The sequence below is a fragment of the Opisthocomus hoazin genome, chromosome 5, assembly GCF_030867145.1.
Source record: "Opisthocomus hoazin isolate bOpiHoa1 chromosome 5, bOpiHoa1.hap1, whole genome shotgun sequence".
NCBI classification, from domain to species: Eukaryota; Metazoa; Chordata; class Aves; order Opisthocomiformes; family Opisthocomidae; genus Opisthocomus; species Opisthocomus hoazin.
Genome location: NC_134418.1, coordinates 32,365,591 through 32,384,575, shown reverse-complemented (window position 1 = coordinate 32,384,575; position 18,985 = coordinate 32,365,591). Strand labels below are relative to the sequence as shown.

Here is an 18,985-nt window from a genome sequence, read left to right as displayed (position 1 = left end):
TCTGGGGATGATGTTGGGGACTGGGGGCTCAAGCATTCTTCTGCTGGAAGATTACTCTTTCAACTTTTCCTTTTTTCTAAGCTTTCAGTTGCAGACTCCAGGTGTAAAATCAGAAGCTGCAAGTGGCATTTTCCTCCCGCATTTTGGGCGGGCGGGCAGGAGGGGAGGTGGTCCAGCTGCACAATGACAGATTATGCAGATCCTCACGGAGCATCTAATCAATCACAGCAGTGGCAGAGGAATGCAGCTCATCTCCGAATTAGCCTCCATCGTTGCGACCTCTTGTGAAGCATCCCCCCTCGGTTGGAATGACATCAGAGCAGCTTCGAGTCCTTGAAAGTCTGGGGGTTGATTAGCTGAAGGAATTGGCCGATTCTGCCAATCACCACCCTGCAAAGCCGCCTCGATACTCTTGTAGATATGAGAGAGAGGGAGGCTGACTACAGCAAACAGGAGGCACGGCAGCAGCACTGGCAGTAGTAACAGGAGCAGCTGGTGTTCGGGTGATTAAATAGTTCTCGCAGCCTTTTTGCAGAAGCCTGGCTGCTCCCCGGTATAAACCCCGTGTCCGGAAAGGAAGAAGCATTTTTAACGGTGTGCTGAACAGAGGTTTGAATCATTCCAGCTGGCTGCTTGTTTTGAAAAGGACAGTCTGTGTATAAATGAGATGTGACTGTGCCGGCAGAGTTCAGTTACTGGGGCTGGAGCAAGAGGAACCTTCCCGGATGCTGCTCAGACAGCTGCTATCAATTGAAAACTCTCCCTAGTTTACCTGGAGCCATGTGAAGAGATTTGAATAACAGATGTCTCTTTCCTGCATGCTAGGAAGAGAAATTCTTCTCTAGGTAAGCTATCATTCAGCTTCTGTACATATTGCTACGTTAACCTATACTGCTGGGTATATATTCATACAACTATATGGTGCCTGTACTCAGAGACAAGAAAACAGTCTCTGAGCGGGTACAACTATCCACACGGTGTGTAAAATGTTTTGCCTAAGAACCTAATTATGTATAGTAAGTACTTCAGAAAGCTGCTTAAAGCCTGGCATTCAAAGGATTATTTGAAAGTTTGAGACAATCTTTGCCATGTTTGCATGCAAGTGCCCTCGATGTAAATGGATTCGCGCTCTCCAAGGGGAAACAGTTGTCTGACTAAATATATGAACGACCATAGAAGTTAGAGCATGGGAAGTCATGTGAGGAAACAAGAAGATAAGCTGCAATTCCATATACTTTGCTTTTATTTGCTACCACCTAGCAAAGTTAGACAAAACTAGTGCATTAAAATGACAACATGAAAACTTTCCACGGATATATACTAAACATGCACTATTTAAAATAGAAGTAATTGTACTGTGAGGAAACCAAGACCTGCAGATCTGCTCTCTTCCAGTGGTTTGAAATCCAAACAACAGCTGTCAGCAACATTTTTTCAAAACAGCATGATCATTCATAGTGTGAAAGCAAGGATTGCTTCAGGTAGTAAGAGGTAAACTGAAGAAATCAGTGTCTTCTCTTCAAATCACCACAGAGTCAGAGCACAGTGACAGCCCAGTGTTTTTATCTTACAGCTGACACATCGGCTCCAAGTCATTGCTGCTCGGAACAAACACTCAAAGGAGAAATGTTTAGAGGTGAATAAGTCTCTTCCTACAAGCATTACACTAATGTAACCACACGTACACACAAAACCCACACTCATTAAGTTCTCCTTTCCCCAGGGAATTTACCATATCATTTTTTACTAACTTCTGAATTTCAATCACATTGAATGGACCCTCCCTGCGAATAAATAATGCAGAATCTGGCCTACCCTGTGTAGAAGGTTATTTTGCCTTTTCTACCTCTGAATATTATCAGAGCAAAATATAAAAAAAAGAGAAAAAAAGTCCTTTTCACCCCATGTCTTCAGTAGTTTTTATTTATGATCCTGTGGCTATAAGATGTTCAGCTTGTGGAATAATAGCAGAATCTCCTTGTTCAAAAAGTTTAAATAGTTGGCAACATTGGCCGGTGCTTCTCTGTCTTGCCCCATCATGTCTGTATACTTTCATCATGCACACGTTTTACCATCAGCCAGGCTGCACTGTCTGACTTGCTTGCAGAAATGCTGCTCTGAAGAAGGGAGGGGGGGAAATGCCAAGTCGCATTAACTAAGGAAATTCTTGGCTTCCAGTTTTCTTCTGAATCTTATCAATTCACATAATATGATCTGCGCAATTAGATTTGGTGTTCCTAATGGCTTTGCTCTGTGCAGAAGTTGAAGACTCTATTAGTTTTTATGCCATTTCCTCAGAACATGGCCTTTTTTTTGATTCACAATAAATGCCTAACGTCTGAAAGCCTCAGAAATGAAAGCAAGAGTATCTTAATGTCTTGTTGACACCACTGTTTTCTGTGAGGCTGGAGAAATGCTTCTCTAAATTTCATTTTATTGGAGTAAATAAAATCCAAAGATTTAGATTTAAGCAGAGCAGGATGGCTGAGTGACCTCTTGCACATACACACACACACACATATATATATGCTCCCATATATACTTCCATTTCAGTCTGAACATCCTGTTAACGCACACTATAAAGTTCTGGAAGTTCTATTAAAACTTTATGGATGTTTAGAGGTTGTGATATCTGCTATATTGCTCCTGTAATGGCACTGATCTAACTTCGCTGATGTGGTAGCATGTTGGGGGGAATCATGAGCTCATGAGGTTCTCTAGAGTTCAACTATCATTCAGTACGAGTGGAAGAAAAGTATGCCAAGAGTAAAGATTTTTATTTTTTTGAAGGCTTATAGTACACGAATTATCTCAGAGGCATAATAAGATACTTTAAGGAAAACACAGCCACGTGTTGCAAACCCAGGGCAATACCCGTCAAAGAAAATGCTAATGAGTTACTAGTAGTTGTGACTGAGTTTTCGGTTAGATAAAAAAAAAAATTTCATTTAACCATGCGCCACTAGGAGAAGATTGGTTTCTCACTTTATTTTTCTACAAGCAATAAGGGAAAGAATATCGTGATCTCTTGCCAAAAAAACATATCATTTCTGTTCCATATCTTGCTGATTTAGCCCACAAACAATCTTGATTTGACTGCCTTTATGACCATAGGTCTGGCTGAGCTTCAGCTGCATGTATACACTGATGTTTGCTTGCATCGTGTTTGCTTTGCAAAGCTTTCTTAATGCTTCAGCTTCTCAGGTGCACCCAAGAAGCTGCTTTCCAGCCCTGAAAAATGGGCTTTTCTGAACAAAGCAAACCCTGGGCTAAGAGCAGCAAAGCATTTCAAGCTGGGGCCTGGGTGGCAGAAGGAAAGGATAACTCAGAAATATGCAGAAAGCTGCAATTTGCCCAGCCTGTGGAGTCGTTTCAGGAACTAGGCACTGAGCTTAAGATGAGCCAAGTGCTCTCCACGCTTTCCAAGGTGAGGGGAGCCTGGATTTGAAACCATTTTGCAGGGATTAAAGAGTACAGTGTAAGGTGGTAGTTTAGCAGATCCCTTAGTCTCAGGCCTGGGATGCAGTTGAGGACCATTAGAGCAGCTTGAGAAGCAGGACTACTGGAGAAGGAGAGTCTCTGTGCTGGGAATTGCTTGAAGCATTAAGTTAAAGCATGATGTGTAACATTTTGAGAAAGGCTGAAGAATGTTCATATCATAGCAACAAGTCTACTTTTCCTATTGCGATGTTAAAGCAATGCCCCTCATGAAGTGTAAGCCACCCAGAAGAGTGGTGGATAAAAATACAGAATTTATTTTCCAGCTATGTCAACATTTAAGTTAAATAAATTGTTTGAGCTATAAAACCAAAAATCAGGTGCTGGAAGAAAACAAAAACCATGCACATCAATCCAAAATATTTATTACAAATACTGTCAGTAATAATTACAATGAAATCGAATTCTTCTGAAATTAACAGTTGCTATAGAAAACTAGTATTTTTTCTAAACAGTAATGTCACCAGAATCACATGGCAACAGCACAACAGTGTAGAAACCATGTCAGCATTTGATGAAGAAAACACATTGACACCAGAAGTAGTGTATTGTAATGAGATAATTTAAACTCAATTCTGAAAGGACCACAGAAGTATTTAAACCTATTTCCTTCCCTCTGGCTACAGGAAGGGTCACAACTGCTTTCCCCAAGTGCAGGCAAGCGCAGCAAATTAATCCTCCATCCTCTGCTGTAAGGATGAATTTTGCAGAGCCAGAGTAAATACAGAAGTAAAAGCCAGGGCAGGGTGGGCTTCTTTCATGAGAAAAAAAGCAAAAAGAAAGGAGTTCCCTCATCTTACTTGGAAGCTCATGAAATAAGAACTGTACTTGTCTTACTTAGCTTGTGCAAGGGAAAACCTGCTGAATCTCTGGTTTGCTTTACATGACCTAGGGAAGTCTTTGTCTTCCTTGCTTCTTCATGTCACATGGAGGCTACCATGCAAGTTTCTTTCCTCCCCCAAGATGTGCTAAGACAAGGTATTTCATAGCACAGCCCCAAAACAGACATATAAAGCAGACAGCAATTTAAAATCTGTGCACATACAGCTGCTAATGCATTTGTCCCAGACCACGGTGTAACTAAGCTTACAGAGAGCATGCTTTTGCACCCAAGGCAGCTGTTGCAGAATTTTGGCTAGGACAATCTTCCAACCTCAGAGTTAGTGCTTACACAGCCACTGGATGACAGGAGCATCTGCCATCCTGACACGGCCTGCAAGAGCGCTGAGAAATGCACGCACGGCTAATGCTAAGGGCTGATGCATCTACAGCTACAGAGCTTTACTAATAGCTGGGGTTTAATCTGCCATACATATATATCATTATCAGACACACAGCAGACAGAATAATGCGAACGGGCCCTTCCCTGAGCAGAACTGTGCACGAAATGTATCCTCCTGAAGGACTATCCACGGCTACCTATTTCAACCCGCACTCTGCCAACCTTCCACTGAAAGGACTGCATTTAGCTTTTAGTGTATAAATAAGTGTTCTGATAAATAATTAATAGTAGCTGCTGGCCATAAAAGAGGCTACTGTTTGGAAAGTTAAAACAGTCTGTCATGAAATATACACCCACATCTACGTTCTAGTTTCAGGGGATGTTTTATCCAACATCCTTTCCTTTTGCATGGGACCATATTTGGCAAGGAGAAGGCCAGAGCTAGAGTTCCAGAGCCTTAGGATATTATTTGAATTTATTTTTTCTGACTGGGATATTTATCACCCCCTAAACCACCAGAGGGGAGGGCAGGTGGTCAGCAATTCACAGAGAAACTATTGGAGGTGAGAAAAAATTTAGTACCATCTATGCTGTTGCGTAAGATACAGAAATTACATTTACTGGTCACTTTTGATTTTTAAGCTCTCATAGCTTCCTTTATTTTTTTTATTAATTTAAACAAAAGCAGGGCCATCTGCCTTGATACTTTTGCCAGACGATCTGCACTCTACCTACCTAAATAGCTGGTATAATGAACTAGGGCATTTTTACTCATTACTAGTCAGTAGACTGTATTTGTTGTGTCATTTTAAATGGTTTCACTACTTGATCCCCATACAATTGCACTGCTAAAGGTGGAACCAAGCATGAACACACAGTGTGCAATCCCTTCCTGCACAGGGCACTGCACAAGCCAGTGAATGCTGTTAGCAAGTGAGGGTCCAGATTAATTTTTAATTGATAGAGCCACCATTCCTCCTTCTTAAGGTCTACCTCATTACTTACCAAAAAGCAGCGATTCTGGAACTCCATCTTCTAACACAACATCAGCTGAGACTTGTTTCCCCATACCTTACTATTTCTAAACTACCTGCAGGAGGGCATGTTACTATAATTTGTACCTGAAAAAATCAAAATTAAAGATTGAGAGGCCTCCATGGTATACTGTCCACATGGCAAATGAAGCAAGAGGTGCATGCCTCAAAACACTTGACACTCTCAGACTCCCGTAAGACTAACTCTTCATCAGCTTTGGAGTAAGCTCCACATGTCAGCATGAATCAGTAGCAGTCTTTCTGCATATTCAAATTTTTAACTAAAATACCTCCAAAAAGGCTTTCTCCTCCATGGCAAAATATTTGTGTTCATGCAGAAAATGTCTATGTATATATTGTTTAAAACAGAACTTTATGGATTACAGTGTATTATTGTGTCAGCTAATGGACATCATTATGTTGGCTTGTAAGCCCCTTCCATAAACCAGAAAGCCAGGCTGGATCTCCTCTTCCAAGATGCATCCTGGAGATGCATATTGGAAAACACAGTACAGTTGTGCACCCAGCCCACAGGAGAGAATAGAAATGTAAAGAAGCGTAACTAATTCCAGCCTGGTGCAGGGGTAGTATGTTCAGAAAGATTTAGACAACCAGTTGGATTCCTTTTTTATTCCTCCACCCCTTCCCCTTCCAAAGATAAGTTAATGCCTCACTAGTTCAATAAGCAAAGATTTTTCATGAAAACAGGCTAATCGAAGCCTCGCTATTCTGTCACATCGGTCTAAAGGTATCAGTTCTAGTTCCAGTCTCTGAGCTTAGCGTGACTCAACAAAAAAAATCCCTTGAAATCCCAAGCAGAACTTGTATCCTACTAGTGGCATTTCAAAATTGAACTTTATCTAGACAAAATAAAGAATAGATCTTTTGAAAGGAAAGATTTGTTTACATTTTGAACCAAAACAGTATCTCTAGGTCACAGATGACACACCAGAAATCTCAGAAGAGATTTTTCTCGTGACTGACAGAATGGCTTCTCTCAGAGAAACCCCATAGAAACAGTGGCAGAAAAACACAAAGAAATTGATCCAGGGTGTGAAGAATAGGAAGAAAAAGGAAGCAAGCACTGCAAATAGATTTGACTGCACATGGAAGTATGAAGTTTGCACAGGCTTTCTTAAAAGCACTGTATGCAATATGCATGCTATATAAATAAGAATCAAATATCAATCATCTTAGAACATTTTACAGCCAATGTCCCTATAAAGACAGAAAAGGGGATTATTGCCACAACACAGACAGGAGAACTGAAGTATAAAAAAAAAAAAATCAGTGGCCTATGGAGGGCAATACATGATGTTGGTGGCAGAAAGAGACAGAACTCAAAGTTTCGGCTCCCTGCCTTATCCTCTCACCACTAGGCACTGTTCCTCTTGATAGGTAGACAATACCCATCCGATCGTTTCAAGATGAAAAGAAGTTGAATACGTATTAATATCTTCCACAAAACTTCCTTTGACTATCTTGTCTGCTTGACAGTGTCTAAAATACTTAAATACAGAAGAGAGATTACAGTCTGTTGTAGTATTTTTAGTACATGATGAATTTTCTCTGTTTAGATTAGTTCTACTGACAGTGGTAATATCTGTAACCATAACTGGTTCCCACAAAAAGCAAATCTTTCTAGTTTTAAAGAACTGGTATAAAACCCAGAATTTTCTGAAGGACTGCCTGGAACCTGGTCTAGGATGAAGACTCTAGCTTAAGCAATTTAAATACATATATGGAAAAGACCAGAGAGTTATTATAAACTTAACTTCCTGCCCCCAAACTGTCATGTAATAAAGCAGTGATAAGTGGGTTTTGTGAGCAAAGTGGAAGTGAATGAATTTTCCTCTTTAGAACAATGCTATTTGGAAGTCTTAGAAGGACACGTGCACATAAAGAGGCCTGTGGAAGGTCACCTTGTCTTCTTTCACTCTGCTTGCCTGACTGCTTGAATGCCACTGCTTGCTGGCTAAGACCTGCCAGGTTGTCACCAACACTGATGGCTTAGATGATGCCCTAAGCTCACACACCTTCTCTGGTCAGAGGTTGCTGGGACAAAACTCACCCACTGTGTATTCTACCCATTTTTCTACCAAATCTTCTCAATGATAACAAAACCCTTCAGCCAGCAAGGATGAAGACGGGGAGAGGGGACTCCAGTAGAATTTACTTAAAGAATAAATATAGGGAAGCTGTTATAATGAGAGTTAATGTACCCAGAGCTTGAAAATGGTCTCTGGCTGGCTGAAACCTGGCTTGAGTAAACTCCGAATAAACCTGTTTAAATTTCATGTGGTAAACATGCTTCTCTAAGGACTTAGGTACAAAGTCTTTGTTATCTGGGTTTAAATAGACTTCTTTTGCAGTAGTAATAGATCATTACTTTGCGACAGCATTAGTCTCTCTGAAAGGAGTTAGTGGTCTCCTTAATTCCTGGCACAGATGTGATCACATCAAACTTTCTCACAACTAGTCCCTGTGACAGGATACAGATACCACAACACATGTTATTCAGTGAAATGTACTGTCATTGATATAAGGGTGGAGACATTTTGATTATCTTGTATGGTGACAAGCATTTTTAACATTCAATAAAAGCAATAGGAAAACAGAAAGTGTAGGCAGTCATTAACTACTAAAAAAATATATATATATAAAGAGCAAAGAGTTTAGCTTCTAGGAAGCTATTTCAGACCCTGTGACTATGTCTTGTAGGAAAAGGGCCTGTTCATTAAAAAGGGAGCTTCTAAACTTTTTTTGTGTAAGAAACCTCCAAAAAGTAAAGTTTTAATAGCTGTCCAGCAAATCTGTAATCTTTGGTAAATTTTCAAAATATATACAGAAAATCTGCAGTTATTTAGGTGCTAATAGAACTATAAAAAAGGTTTTTTTAATTTTTCTTTTGCTTAGCTTTTATATATGATCAAACAAGATGTACAGAGTTTGACTATTGCATTGATTGACTTTAAGGAGTTCTAGTTAGGCAGCCATTATATTGCACAAATGTCATCTCTCAACTGAATTCACAACACAAACCATTCTGTTGAAGCTGCATAGCTAATTGACAGCCTTATAAATGTAGAAAACAGTAACAGAATAGATGGACTGTAATAAAACATCTGATACAGCATCTCACAAAAGTTTTATTTGAAAAGTTAAATGAATTCAAATTGACTTCCATTGAAGCATTAAACTATGAATTGGAAAGTGATGAAGAGCCATTAACCAAGCGAGATCAGAAGATTTGTTGCATCAAGTCAGGAGGAATGTTTTGCAGGCTGTGTCAGGAAAACATGCAAAGCCTGCTTTTATTCACCAGCTTCATTCAAAAGGACTGGGGCAATCATGGGATGTTGATTACACCTGCACTCTCCATTAATCCCAAAGGGAAAGCAACACATCAGTTCCAAGGGCTCAGTTTTGTAGGTCACACACAACTTTTGTGTCACAGGAATCTGCTGTGTTTTCAGCCACAATTCTCTGCCTTAACGTATTGGCTCTGTCATTATGGCTTAAGCAGTAAGCTTCTGATATTCAGATCATCTCTCAAAGCCTTCGTTTCATTCTTTGTAGTTCAGTTACTTTTCTACAGATGCCATGAGGGTTGTAAAAGACACCTATCTGTTGAAGGGCATTATGCAAGAGCACATGGCTATTGCTTCCAGCTCAGCCATAGGTCTGCCAAATGACCTTGGAAAGGTTAGGCCTGTACCCAAGAATAATGCTATTTAGCTTTTTTGAATTTTTGGTGAGCTACTGTGAAAAGTGATACGTCTTATTACCATCACTCAGGCAAGATGGACATATTTTTTTAGAAGTGTCATTGAGACAATACTTTTTACTTATTATTTTTTATATTAAGTCTAGCCACAAAGCTAAGGTGTTTTGCCTGATGACATCAAAATATACAAAAATATATATAATAGTTATGTATTTTGATATCACTATGCAACATTTTTGCCACATGTGGAGCTGCACAAAAGGTGGATGGGGTCATTAGCTCCTACCTGTTGTCACTCCGTCAAGAAAGAAGAAATATATATAGATTCTCTCTTCCTTCATGGCCCTCCTAAGACTATATTTAAATTATTACTGATTTCTAGGAGCTACCACACCTGACACTCAAGAAAAATCAGCAGTCAGTGATTTCTGAGGAAATACTACAACTACTTATGTTCAAAACCCTTGATGTGTTAGAGACTGATAAACTGGAGGGAAGGTCAATGAAATATCACAGATGGGATATTTATGTGCATTTCTGTGTGGTCCAAGTGACTGGTAGCCCTGAATGGGTCAGGAGAAAAGCACTGTTGAGGCTGAACATCACGCAACATTCATCAGAAGTGTGGTCTGGTTAAGTCTTAGAATAGATTTCTACTAGGAGTTAAGCAACATGAAGTGTTACATATGGCCTAGAGAATCAAAGCAGGCAACGTTTCTGTCAGGGAAGATTTGCAGAAAGAACACTACCTTCCTTATAGTCTCATTAGTTCACAATTTTAAAAGCGTCCCACTGATTCACCTAGAATATCTTTGTGGGGGGTCTCATCAGCAGAGATTACACTTACCTATCTAAAAAAATCAGTACGAAAAAAAACGCTTAGTGAGTCAGCAACTTCAGACAGCATATGCATTAATGAGAACAAAATACATCTGCTTACACGTTGTTACGACAGTACCTCTATCATATGTGTTCAAGAAAGTTGGACTTGTGGCAAGTCAGTGATGGCTATCTGCACACCTTTGGAAGTATTAATGGAATGGAAATAAGTATTACAAGGCTTTCTCTAATCACAATGTCCCTACTCAGTCAAATGAGAAGTAAAATACTGAAAATAAACCACTGCATTAGTATGTTTCAAATCACACTTGACATTACTAACCATGATAAAAACAGATCAACTTTGGTGGTCCTGGAGTGAGACAAACTGTTAGCTTTGCATGAATCTGTCTGCAGCAATCAGATGTTATCAGTTTATCAAGACTGAACAGTTTACAGACTTTCGAAGTATCTTTACACCGTGTTTCCCAACCATCTTATACACATAGTAAGGGGGGGTCCTGTGGGTGTGCATATGTGTACACATGTGTGAGAATATGTGTGTGTAAAGCCTATCTCCAAGTATGCCTTTAGCCATCTTTCCACCAGGCAGCCTTTTTTCTTCAAAGCTCCAAGTTCTGAAATCATCTGGAAGAGTTTAAAGCCAAACAAAGATAGATGTCAGAAGGGTCAAATAACTAGCTTCCGAGTGCCATTTCATGCATAAGCTCATGCCAGCTTCCACGGAGTGCACAAGTTGAAGTATTTCAAACACTTTGCTTCATATTAAGAGAAGGCTGCGAGGGGACCTAATAAATGCTTATAAATATCTGAGGGGTGGGTGTCAGGAGGATGGGGCCAGCCTCTTTTCAGTGGTGCCCAGTGACAGGACAAGGGGCAATGGGCACAAACTGAAGCAAAGGAAGTTCCGTCTGAACATGAGGAAGAACTTCTTCCCTCTGAGGGTGACGGAGCACTGGAACAGGCTGCCCAGGGAGGTTGTGGAGTCTCCTTCTCTGGAGATATTCAAGACCCGCCTGGACAAGGTCCTGTGCAGCCTGCTGTAGGTGACCCTGCTTCGGCCGGGGGGTTGGACTAGATGACCCACAGAGGTCCCTTCCAGCCCCTACCGTTCTGTGATTCTGTGATATTCATCAATTATCGACTTCAGCCTCTGGCATGATTTATGTTTCTGGAATCACACGAGATTACATGTGCATTATAGACTGACCAAATTGCTCAAAAAAAAGAAAAATTGGTGGTTTACCTTACAGATATTTATGCATTGAAAAACAAACAAGTGAGGTGAAAGTGCTGGGCAGACTCTCCACTCAGAAATTATAAAGGAGAGTTAGAATAAAATTAGAAGACCTGCTGCAGATTTTACCAGTTGAGAAACAGTCCTTATCCTAGGAAAAAGAGTTTTCTAGAAACCTTGTGGTAAGCTGTGAGCAGCTGGCATCAACACCCCTCCATGAGCAAAGCCACATTTAATAACACAAAACAAGCTGTAACTTCAATGAACTTGAAAAAGAAAAAAAAAAAAAATTACTTTCAAGAAATACCCAAGTTTCATGAGCTCAGTAAAAGAGTCTCTTGGAGACTTTTCTGAGAAAAAAAAACCCTCTTTTTCTCTGCAGTGGTTAGAAATCCTGAACTTTTGCTAATGGTCCACAGGAGTCATTTTTCACTCAGATCAGTTTGCTTTTTTCTGTATTGAATGAGCAGCCATATGTGAAGAGTAGCAAGAAGGTACCATGGATCACTGGAGTGCTAATAAGTGGCAGGAGTCATACAAGCTTAGAAAGGAAAGAAAAGAGGAAAGAGTTTACATTAATTCTTTAGCCTAAAGGGAAGTTTTATATATAGAAAATAAAGACATTCTGACTTCTGCATTATGCTGGAATCAGATGAGAGGAAACCTCTGGCCTGCCTCCAGATGGATTACCCGCAGAGCATTCCACACAGCCTTGCACTCTGGTGCAGACAGGAGACTAGAAATGACCATATTGTGGTGATACCAGTGTCCTGCTCCTCTACTCAGCTCTGTAATCGGCAACATGCTCTTCACCTGCTGCAGATGTGAAGTCTATTAGCTTGATCCATAGGATCTGCTTGCTTAACATCAATGTCTCTGCTTTCCATATGCTGAACTAGATCACAGATCCTTAGCCTGCCTACAGAGAAGTAAGGAAAGGAGAAGAGCTGGCAGCCCTCACACCAAGGACTCACCACTGGCCTCCTGCCAGAGGCAAACTGCTCATTTATCACCTGTTTCTCCTGATGGATGATGGAAGGCAGCAACTCTCACACTTAATGGAGCTTTCCTTATTTACTCAGGCAATAACTTCATTATTTCAGCTATCCCTCATTACGAAATAACAGCTACCTTTACAATATTTAACTGCCTTCTGCAAGGTCTGTATTCCCCCCACTGATTAGTTGCAGCTAATTTGGTCAAGATGCTTGTTAAATCACTAAGCCCTACAAGAAGATCTTCGTATAGTAACTAGACCATGAGAGAATCAGCTTTAATTCCTGATGCAATGGTAACACATGGTATTAATAAGAGGCTGCTTTTCTTCACTATTATGCTATTGGTTTTAAATAGTTGAGTCCTAATCTCCCAATCAATCATCTTCAAAATCAGTATGCTTTAATCATTAATCACATGCATCTTTCGGGGAAGCAGGAAGTATTATTTAGCAAGGAGACAGCAATCTTTAAACCTCTGTTTTTCTTTGGCTGCCTGAATTAAAGAAAAATTACTGTTCCTGCAGACAGCTATGGCATCACAACAGTTATATTGCAGAGCTCTGCTGTTTCGGGGGAAGGGCCCCATGTCTAGGAAGTCAGCTGAACACAAGATTGAAGATCACCAAAAGACCAGCTCTGGATGAATGTAACCTTGATTAAAGGTACCTAGCTTTGGGCTTTACCCTTGAAGAGTCAGTGAATGCTGATGAGTGACCACAGCAACACAGGACCTCCAACACCGGTTTCTAAAATGAAGCTACTTTAGTAACACTAATTATTAAATATGGCCTATTTTCATGTTTTTTGAATTAATATAGCACAGAGATACTCCAAAGATATTTGAATTTCTGAGCGAATATACAGCTGTTGAACTTTAAGGGGGAGAGTTTCAAAGGCACAAACAGCACTTATCTTCCAATTATGCCTTGGAAAATGTCCCACTAATGGCTAATATAGCTGATTTATTTTCATAAACTTTAATTACTTAACACTATTTTTTTTTATTGAACAGTATAATCAGTTCAACAGAGCAGTTCAAACACAACGAGCAAACTAAAAGGATCTGTGCCAGGTTTTCATATTCAAGTTTAAGTTCCTTATAAATTCCAATATTTAGACATCTGGAGAAGTGTGAATACTTGCACTTGTTATAACATCTGCATACAATAGATGTACTAGTTTACATTAGATCTGATTACCAATACTTGAACTGGATGAGATTTTACCAATGTTATTTGGATCAAATCATTTTGGATGAAGACCATATTTTTGTTTGGGCTAGTATAAATTCAGGGGCTTCTCATTTTAATACTACAAACAATAGTAGCAGAAAAGATCTGGCTCATGGAGTGCATTCTTTTGACGGCTTGCAATACCAGTACCTGGGAGATCCAGCATGACAGAACAGTGAGAGAAAAACATGCAATTTTGGGTCTCCTTGCATGCTATTCCTTCGTGCTGCAGGTGTACATTGAGACATTTAGTAAGTACTCAGTGTGATTTAGAGGCAGATTTCTTAGAGCAGAAGTCCTGGTTTTTCTATTTATTTTTAAACATAAGAGTCTTAATTATGGTGTTTTACCTGCCTTCAGGGCTTCCGAGAGGCTTCTGGAAAAAGCCTGCCTGCAGGCAGGTCTGTCTGCTCCGTGGATCGAGGTGAGAGCAGGTGCTGTTTGCTAAAAAGCAAAAAAACATTGCCCTCTAGTGCTGAAAGCAAGCGCAGGATGCAGAGTCCGAGAGGGGGTTTTAATTATCTTTTCCGAGATACCTGCCTGCCTCATGCTAACCAAACGAAGGCTTGTTGCAATTAGCTGTTTGTGGGCAAATTACCCACCCCGCGAGACTGTCCTTCCCACGGAGAGCAACTCTCCCGATCTGATAAATCCTCAGGGTTGGGCGGAAGGACTCACCAACGTCATGAGAACTAGAACGCAGCCTCACAGACAATGCTTCACTTGATCCAGTTTTATCTTTTGATAAAAATCTTAATTGGAGGTTTAATAAGAAGCAAGATCCTGACAAGCAGACTGAACTGCAGAGCAAGAGAAGCATCAAAGGGGGGCAAATACTCCTACAATTATCAGGATTATTTTAATTTCCTAAAGATAGCTGTGATTTCTTTTTTGTTTCTTCTCTCATACATAAGACATTACTAAATACCAAACATTTTTGTTATTTCTGTTCAATTCTGCTCATGGATGAGCCATCCACTTTTCTCACCTTTTGGCCAATTGCTGTGTGACACACAGCAGAGTCACTGATGGAGTAGCCCACAATACAGCGGTATAAATCTCCTAGTAAGCTTTCAGCTGAGAAAAGTAAAGGACATAAAAACCTGAACCTGACAAAGTCGCAAATGGCCTCAGCAACAACTCTCTCTACCCTGCACAAGCAACAACGAGCCTCTCATGAGCGAGCAGACCTATTAATTTACAATTATTTCAGCATTCTGTTCATTGCTTGATAAACGCATAAAAGCAGTAGAGTACTCTAAGACTAGCAGAGTGGTATATGAGGCATTTAAAACAAAATGAAAACTTTTAACTTCCGTTTTTAAGATCCTGAACTGACACAATCAAGATGTTCCTCAGAAATATATACCAGAGTCAAAGTATACTGCTAGACAAATTTCTTCAATACTTTTCTTACAAGCATTTTCCAGTTTTAGGTATAAAGCTTGAAGGGAATGAATAGTTTTCAGAGTGAAATGCAGAAGTGTAATGTGAGTTGAGGGAAGAGGACACATCAACTGACAAGTAACTACCTGGAGTTTTTCTTCCTTGCAGTTCAAAAATCATCCACTGTTTACAGTTTCACATTGTTCCAATAAGTAAACAATATAAATAATTCACAAAGATGTTAATTCTTATTTAAATCCATAAAGTAGCATGTGCTATTTATTTAGTTAGTTTTAATATTTTTTATTGTTACCCATGGTAATTTGTCGTTAGTTTAGGTAGAATGACGAGAAATTGCACAAAGGCTTCAGAGCTGGCCAGGCAGTCAGGTTTCAGCACCTTGTACTTCAGCCATACAGAGCAGCAGGTACAGAGCAAAGCCCCAGTCCTTTAGCTGGAGGTGTCAAGGCCCAGGGCACACACCTACATGCCCACTCTGCACCCACCAGACAACTCCCTTGTGGTACTTCTCATGCTAGGTACCACCTCCCTTTCATCCCTGATGGGGCGAAGGCCTGCACAGCTGCACGCTGCAGCTTTAGTAGCTTACTCATTCACTTGAAAAATCCATGCACAGTCCTTATTCCAGACAGTCCTTATATGGATTGTAAAGTACTGATTGCTGAAGGTACAGAATGGAAACTGGAGACAAAAGTACTACAAATCTTTCCTCAAAGTCCTCTCGTGTCTCTCACGTTGGTTTCATTAGTTTCACAGTCCAACAAAGAATGTTACCCTTTTCAAAATACTTATGTAGTTTGAGTTTGACATGGAACAAGGAGCAATATTTAGCAAACATTTACTTTGTCCTGATTTTGTCCTACAGTCTTCAGTCATTCCCATTTGCAATAGCAATGAACCATTTTAGATAATAAATGCCTGTAAATTAAGAGATACATGTTCTCAAAAAGTTATGTTTAGACCTTCTTTTTATACCCTAAGAATATGGGATAGCTGTTTAATGTAGCTTATCTTAATACATCAAGAAAACAAGTGACACTGAATGCTCCTTGAACTGTTCATAAACTTCCCTCTTAACTCAGATTACCAGTATCAATCACCATCTTTACTAAAATGTGTTTTTAATCACTTCAAGGATTTTATTTTATTTACTCTTCTTTTACTTCTTGTTGCAGATAATGTTAAGAGTCCTCTTCATTGCTTTTTGGCAGCTGCTGCATTCTGAGAAAACCTCTTTCAATTTAGCTTTCTGAATCTTTTGACTTCCCGCTCCAACAGCTTTGTAACTTCCCCAACAGATTCATAAATGCACTGCAATGGTCACATGAACATCTTGGGAGCAGAATCAGCACCTCTGCATCTCCTTATTCCTATGGCATTTTAGGAAGAGAGAACTAAAAAACAGCAGCAAGTCCAATTTCTATTGGACGTCCTGTAAAAGATGAATCTAATTGTGAAGCTCCGCAGAAGTTTCAGAACACTGGTCATTCTCCTGGCAACCTTCTGCTTGGCAAGTATTGTAATTTCTGCCTATTACCTCTACAGCGGCTACAAGCAGGAAATGGCCCTCGTGGAAACCACCGGAGAAGTGGAGTGCCAGAACGCCAAGCTTCTACCATACAGGTCTGTGGAGCTGAAAACGGCTAAGCCTATTGATCCATCTAAAACTGAACCCACTGTCCTCCTTTTTGTGGAAAGCCAGTACTCCCAGCTGGGGCAAGACATCATAGCCATCCTCGAGTCCAGCAGATTTCAGTACCACATGGTCTTCACGCCAGCTAAGGGGGATATTCCCCCTCTCACAGACAATGGAAGAGGGAAATACACAATTGTGATATATGAGAATATTTTAAAGTATGTGTCCATGGACGCGTGGAATAGAGAGCTTCTGGAAAAATACTGTGTGGAATACAGTGTTAGCATAATTGGTTTTCATAAAGCCAATGAGAACAGCTCCCCAAGTACAAAACTGAAAGGATTGCCATTACATCTTTACAATAACGTAGCCCTCAAAGACTGTGTGGTAAACCCTCAGTCTCCCCTGCTGCGCATTATCAAAGCACCAAGGGTTGAGAAAGGTCCACTGCCTGGTGAAGACTGGACAGTTTTCCAGTTCAACCATTCCACCTATCAACCTGTGCTTTTAACCGAACTGCAGACCTCCAGAGCACCCCCCGCCGCATTGCCAAAGGCTGATCTGTATGCAACTGTAATCCAAGACTTGGGGCTTCATGACGGGATTCAGAGAGTTCTTTTTGGAAACAACCTGACCTTCTGGTTGCACAAACTGATCTTCATTGATGCCATCTCTTTCCTATCAGGGAAGAAGCTCACATTGTCCTTGGATAGGTACATTCTTGTTGACATAGATGACATCTTTGTTGGGAAGGAGGGAACAAGGATGAACATCAATGATGTGAAGGTAAGACAAGAATTGCGTGATACCACCCCAGATACGTGTATGTGTGAATGGGTATTCAGAAAGAGACAAAGCTTGAAAAGCTGGCAAGCTCCATTTCCTACTAAAGGCTGAAAGTGCACAAGTGTAGCTACCAGATACAGAAACCATAACCTGAAGTTACTTTAAAAGTCTGTTCACCCACATACGTACAGAGATGCATTCTTGTACATATGTTGCTACACAGAGATTGCCTCGTACAGTAATGCATACAGCGAATGTATTGGCTGCCTCTTGCTTATATAGGTTCTGCTCAAGGACTTCACCCAGAGCATTTGGGTACAAAGGAGACTTTTTGTACCTTGTGTAACAGATATCTTTCTTTAAACTAATTAAGAGGATCTCTGGTTCTGGAGCAAGTTTGCTGCTGAGATATCGATGTTTTTAGATCACAATGTGTTTTACACTGCATTAATTTGTTTTTCCCTGTGCACATAACATACATGTATGTATGTAGCATATATATAATACCATTTGCACATTTTTAATTTTTCACTATTTCTGAAAAGTAGAAAAAACAATATATGGTTGCCTTTTTAAATCTCATATAACTATCACTATATTTAAAAAGAACAAAAAGAGCAAAGGGAAAAACAGCCCAAAAAAGTTACAGCCACAGTTTGTCTTACAGGAATTAGCAGGTTAGTTTTCATTAGCAGACTAGCAGATAAGTATTTAAAGTTACCAGTGACAGGATGGAAGCATAGCCTACACTTTAGCAAATGACATTACCATCTGACATGGTGAAAAGCCCACGGACTATTCTTTGTGGAGTCTTTTAAACTTCTTTTCATAGTCTGTAGTATCCAGTGACACCATTAGATTTGTTCAGAGTAATTTTCAAAGAATGTCTGCAATTCGGAAAGAACAGACAGAACTCAATAACAGAGTTTCCTTGCAATTTTCCACATGTGGGACATTGTCATATCAAGAGATGAAATTCCTAAGCATGCAACATCCCACTCCCAAGCCTTTATTCTAGAGGGTGGGTTGCTTTTTTTCCTATAAATATCTCAATGCTTTCATGGGCAATAAGCAAGCCTTTTGTTTTTAAATGGAGATTTCTGTTTTTTCCTTAATTCTTATTTCCATTTCTACAACTTCTATATTCATCTGCCTCCTGATCCATATCATTAAGAGAGCTTTAAGAGAGGTATTGAAAAACCCAGCAAAAGCAGTGGTCTCATATACAATTAAACAATTTTGCACATCAGAAAAGTTTGGGTAATTTTATTAGCCAAACCAGGTGTATGAATGCTCATCAGGGCTGATTTCTAGCACCAGACGCTCCTAGTGCCTCGTGTCTTGAGATCTGATCACTGTGCACAAGCT

At 40.0% G+C, this 18,985-nt stretch overlaps 1 protein-coding gene across 2 annotated transcripts in view; it reads left to right on the top strand.

The window, feature by feature from the left end:
* The first annotated feature begins 405 nt into the window (after positions 1–405).
* The window catches only part of LOC104336723 (bifunctional heparan sulfate N-deacetylase/N-sulfotransferase 4), a 110,461-nt gene continuing 91,881 nt past the window's right edge, over positions 406–18,985 (top strand). For both annotated transcript variants that reach the window (XR_012764160.1, XM_075422187.1), the window contains exons 1-2: positions 406–845; positions 16,371–17,617. Coding sequence is in view for 1 of the 2 variants with exons in the window: in XM_075422187.1 (XP_075278302.1) it covers positions 16,637–17,617 (981 nt within the window). In the remaining variant the exon portion in view is untranslated. The remainder of the gene's footprint in view (positions 846–16,370; positions 17,618–18,985) is intronic.